The 5,334-nt window shown below is 49.3% G+C and overlaps 1 protein-coding gene across 1 annotated transcript; it reads left to right on the top strand.

Moving 5' to 3' along the window:
* The first annotated feature begins 3,102 nt into the window (after positions 1-3,102).
* On the top strand, positions 3,103-4,806 carry CAVIN3 (caveolae associated protein 3). Its single transcript, XM_003781031.2, has 2 exons — positions 3,103-3,648; positions 4,184-4,806. Exons 1-2 carry the CDS (start codon positions 3,265-3,267, stop codon positions 4,583-4,585), a joined length of 786 nt encoding a protein of 261 aa, XP_003781079.1. The 5' UTR covers positions 3,103-3,264; the 3' UTR covers positions 4,586-4,806.
* The last annotated feature ends 528 nt before the right edge of the window (positions 4,807-5,334 follow it).

Genomic DNA, 5,334 nt, shown 5'->3' with positions numbered 1-5,334 from the left:
TTTTTTTTTGAGGCATTAAATATTTTAATTGGGAAGCTGTAAGGCTGAGACACCTCCAGCACTTTGGGTTCCTACATAAGCAAACCAAAGCTCAGTGTAAACAGGAAAGTGAAACCAGAGACTTTACTAATCAGAGACCACCAGTTAACCTCTATCTAGGGATTATCCACTCTTAATGAATCAAATACAGTAGTTGACCACCTCCCTACAATGACCACCTCAAGTTGATCTAATTTTCATAGACCAGACAGTTGCCATGTATATATTTCAGTACAGTAGGCCTAGTTCCTATGTTGACAACCTCCTTACACTAACCAGTTTGTTACAGTCAGTTGGGTGGTCAACTTACCAAGGTTCTACTGTGTATTTTGTCTTACTTCCACGTTTCACCTATACAAGTTCACTGCCCGTGTTGCTGCAACAGAGCTCTCTGAACCTGTTTTATTTTTGAGTACTGTCCAATTTATGAATTGTTCTTAGCTCAAATAAATTCTCTAAAATTTTAACATGCCTAAATTTATCTTTTAACAGAGGACACTGCATCCTTGTTTTTTTTTCTTCTTTTCTTACTCTTATTTGAAACTGCAACCTCATTTTTCCTTGAGTACTCCTGGATGATCAAGTTTACCCTACTATAATTTCTGTCAATCTGGACTTTGTTGACTTAGCTTCTTCTGGGTTGCCCAGAAGCACCTCATGGGCTTCCATTTCCCAATATCAGCCAGTTCCTGTTGCTTTTATACTTCAGGTTTTGGGCAGACTGGCAGAACTAGCATTAGCTTTATTGCTGGATTTTAAGGTCCTCGTTGTTCTACATTCCATGGAGGGATTTAGCAGGTCTTTTAAAAATGTCTGTTCATTCAGTAGTAGGCTGTCTTATGAAAATAAAAACCAGGTTAACTAGCCTAGTTGTTCTTGCTTCCACATGTGCTGGACTCCCTTTAGTGCTACTCTTCAAGGCTGGTGATTCTTTCTTAGGCTTCCTGAAGCAGGTATGTATTTATGATTGACTACCCATTCCTAAGGATATTCAGATTCTTGTACAGATATCCTTTTCCTATCATATCACTTATATGCCACTGAGGAGGCCAAATCTATCCTTCTCTAGAAGTGGACCTAATTTGTCAAAAGATAATTATAAGCTCTCTTGTCAGTGGTTGGTTAAGGAACTCGGGCCTAAGCCCATCAATGTATGGTATGACACTTTCATAGCCACAGAATTTGAGTCTGGAATGGCCATGTTACCCAGTGGAAGCAAGTGGAAAAATTCCAGGGGGGGTTCCGGGAAATAAGTGTTCTAAATTTCAAGATGGTATTCTCTTTCTTTTAGGTCAGTGTTCTCAACCTATGGGTTGCGACTCCTTTGGGGGTTGAACGACCCTTTCACAGGGGTCACCTGAATACATCTTGCATATCAGATATTTATATTCCAATTCATAACAGTAGCAAAATTATAGTTATGAAGTAGCAACAAAAAAAATTTTATGGTTGGGGGGTCACTACAACATAAGGAAGGTCACTACAACAGCATTAGGAAGGTCGAGGACCACTGTTTTAGATCTTGTGCAGAAATGTGAGGCCTAGAACTGCTGTTGCTGCCTTATTCCCAACCTGAAAACGAAGCTGACACCTGTATGTGTGAAAGTGTGTGAGAGTGTGTGTGTGCGTGTGTAGAGAACAGAAATAAGGGTGGGAGATGGGGAATGGGACTGGGGGATGGGACTTAGAGTTGAGCAGTTGAGAGAACTGTAAAGGACCATACTTGGAGCTGTGACTGACTCAACACTTAATCATCACTGCCAATAGTGTTTTCCAGTTACGTTTGAATTGGGTTTCCTGTTACTGAGAGCTGTTTGAATTCAGTTTTTGTCCCCTCAGTCTGAAAGCATTTTAACTGGCACGTCCCTGATGGCTGTCTCCCAGCAAATGTTTCACTGAAAGAGATGGTGATTCCACTAGGATCCCAGGTGAATCCATTTTCTCTTAAGTCAGGCAACAACTTAGCATCGCTAGATTTGTGGGTTTTGCCCATTGTCTGTTGTTTTTGACCTTGGGTCCTTTGACGTCCATGTAACTATTTCCTGAATGACACTGTTCTTTCCACAGTTGTTATCAGGTGGCCCTCACAGATTGGGTGAGGAGAAGGGGAGCAGCATCAGGCTCAACAGATTACGTGAATTTGTTGTGAATTGTTGTTGAATTTGTTGTGAGATTATAATACAAATGGCTTGCAGAGTATTGTGAAAGACAAAGCATGGGGTTTCCCAAACTGATGACATTTCAAATTCATGATCCACGTGATTAAATGGACCCTTTATGTTCATTCTCTCCCTCTCTACAGCAGCAATTTCGAACTTCTGGCAGATAACATTACCGATTTCCAAAGAGAACAAAAAACGAGAAACAAAAAAACATCAGGCAGGAACTGCAACCAACCTCCATCAAAACCAAGATGTATCAGTACCTCCCCTAATCCTTTTAACGGTTTTAAAGGAAGAGGTGTCCTGCCTGTTCCCTAAGCTCGGGTGCGGAAGCTAGGAGTTGGTTTACTCGTAAAACCCAAAACAAGAGAATAAAGAGAATTAGAGAAAGAAAACAGGGTAACGCTAGAAAAGAAAAGAAATAAACAGGAAGTAAAGGAAGCCTGTAGCCTGCGGCTAAACCTTGGCATTGACTGCTAGGAAAATACCAGAGGATGCCCCGCCCGCCAGCCCACGTTGTGCCGCCAGTCCAGTCACAAAGCGGGGCCGCTGTAGCGGAACATTCCAGGGCCGCCCCGCTGCCGCGCCCAGCGTGGGGGCGGCGAAATTACAATCTTCGGCAATGTGGAGGCCCAGGGTGGGCGAGTGGGCGGCAGCAGAAGCCCCTCTAGTTATCTCTTTTACCGTCCTAACGTACTTTCTGTGTCCACTGGAAGCGTGAAATAAAAATTTCCGTGACTCGCCCTTTGGGGTAGGGAGTATACTTTCCAGAAAAGGGCACACTAGGAGCGGAGGTGAACTCAAACTCAGAGTGAGATGGTTTGCGGGGAGCTGGTTGGGGTCACCTTGCTTCCCAGTGGGTCCCCTGGGTTGGGCCGCAGAAGGGGGAGTGCCTCCAAAGGACCCGGCAGTCCACATCCCGCCCCCTGCCCTCCTGCCGGCGGAGCAGGCCAACTCCGCCTGCCTGAGTCACGGCTGGAGCTGGGGAGGAGCCGGGGAAAGGCGGCCCCAGTCCACAGTGTAGCCGCGGCTGCAGGCTGAGCGCGCCCGGCGGTCAGGGACCATGGGGGAGAGCGCTTTGGAGCCGGGGCCTGTGCCCGGGGCACCGGCTGGGGGCCCGGTGCACGCGGTGACGGTGGTGACTCTGCTGGAGAAGCTGGCCACCATGCTGGAGACGCTGCGGGAACGGCAGGGCGGCCTCGCTCAGAGGCAAGGCGGCCTGGCCGGCTCCGTGCGTCGCATCCAGAGCAGCCTGGGCGCGCTGAGCCGCAGCCACGACACCACCAGCAACACTCTGGCGCAGCTGCTGGCCAAGGCGGAGCGCGTGGGCTCGCACGCCGACGCCGCCCAGGAGCGCGCGGTGCGTCGCGCAGCCCAGGTGCGGCAGCTAGAAGCTAACCACGGGCTGCTGGTGGCGCGCGGGAAGCTCCACGTTCTGCTCTTCAAGGTCAGTGACCTCAGGTGTCCCTCCCCCACCGCCATCCGGGGCTTTTCCTGGGCTCAGGGCCACTGTGTGGGGACTCCCTCTTCCCATCTGTCTACCCCACCCACATTCCTGACCTCAGCCCCCCTCCGTTGCGGTGGAAACAGACTTCCAGAGCGCACCCACTTCCCACAACCTAGCCTCTACCCTGCCTCACACGGCTGAGCCCAACCTGGCCAATCCAGGCCCGACCTGCTCCACCTCTGGCCACGTCCGCACAATTTGGTCTCAGTCCCTGAAATAACGGTGGTGATAGTGTATTCTCTGAGTGATTCCGACACACTTCCCTCACCGCGTCTCACCTACTTTACAAACTAATGCAGTTCTCCCTCCCTCTTTACTCCGCGGCCCCCTCTACCTTTACACGCCCGCCTTTTCTTTCCCACTCTGGCTGCGGAGGTAAAGTGCGAGGAGGCTTCCCCTAGTGTAATTAAGGAGTGAGTCTCAAGCCACTCTAGGGTATGCAGCCCCAGAGTCAGTGCTGTGTCTGTCACTGCAGGAGGAGGCTGAGATTCCAGCCAGCGCCTTCCAGAAAGCACCGGAGCCCTTGACGTCAGCAGACCAGTCCGAGCTGGGCCCAGAGCAGCAAGAGGCTGAAGTTGAAGAGAGCTCCGACGAGGAGCCCTTGGAGTCCCGGGCTCGGCGGCTGCGGCGCACCGGGTTGCAGAAGGTACAGAGCCTGCGAAGGGCTCTTTCGGGCCGGAAAGGCCCTGCAGCGCCACTGCCCACACCAGTCAAGCCGCCTCGTCTTGGGCCTGGCCGGAGCGCTGAAGGCCAGCCCGAAGCCCAGCCTGCGCTGGAGTCCACCCTAGAGCCAGAGCCTCCGCAGGACCCGGAGGAAGATCCCGGGAGACCTGAGGCTGCCAAAGAGGCTCTGCAACAAATAGAGAGTGCAGCCTGATGGCTGGCGCTGCCTGCTTTCTCTATGCCTATGCCTATCCCAAAATAAATCCCTTTTAGAAGGCAGCACTCACTCCCTAATAAGGAGCGAATCCTGCATCAACTGCCTCTCGCTGACTCTCCCTTCCTTCTTCCTTAAGTCCAGTGCCCCTTGTCCTCTAAAAGAGATGCATCCACTCACATCTGCTTGCCCTCACCATCAATAAAAGCAATGTCACCTTATCCAGACTCAATGCGAAGGGGTGCAGGTGGGGAAGGAAGTAGAAGGAATAAGACAAATGTTCAAATCTGGAATGTGGTTTGAATGTCAAATAGGTCATTTAGATTTCTCTGCTTTGTATGAATCCTGAGCTCTACTCTAGTGATCCATAGAAATATCCTGCTGGCTACTTGTTCCATAAACACATCTCTCCTGGAGATAGATGCAATTTTTAAAATCATTCAGTACAGTCCTGGGCTGTAGGTGCTTAATAAACGTAAACTAATAGTTTTCCTGTTAGTCTTTTTTTCTTCTAACACCTCTTAAAAGCTAGATATTCCAGAATTCCCTTCTCTCTTTGGGTACTTTTTGATTGACATTCACTCCTGGCTCCTCCTACAGTTACCTACACCACTGTCTTGAGCTGAAAGTGGGGAATATTGAAAAATATTCCCCAAAGTAGCAATCTATTGGCTGTCTTTAATTTCTACTTCATTCAACATTTATTTATTGAGCTCCTATTCAATATGCAAGGTTGAGAACTTTTAGTC

Source organism: Otolemur garnettii, unplaced genomic scaffold, assembly GCF_000181295.1.
Source record: "Otolemur garnettii isolate 467f Iridium unplaced genomic scaffold, OtoGar3 scaffold00001, whole genome shotgun sequence".
Lineage (NCBI taxonomy): Eukaryota > Metazoa > Chordata > Mammalia > Primates > Galagidae > Otolemur > Otolemur garnettii.
This window is presented reverse-complemented; position numbering and strand designations above follow the sequence as displayed.

Excerpts from the sequence above, each read along its gene's own strand:
- CAVIN3 (XM_003781031.2), top strand. The coding sequence starts at position 3,265 with ATGGGGGAGAGCGCTTTGGAGCCGGGGCCTGTGCCCGGGGCACCGGCT. Across the intron at positions 3,649-4,183 it reads TCCACGTTCTGCTCTTCAAG|GAGGAGGCTGAGATTCCAGC; the intron begins GTCAGTGACCTC and ends CTGTCACTGCAG.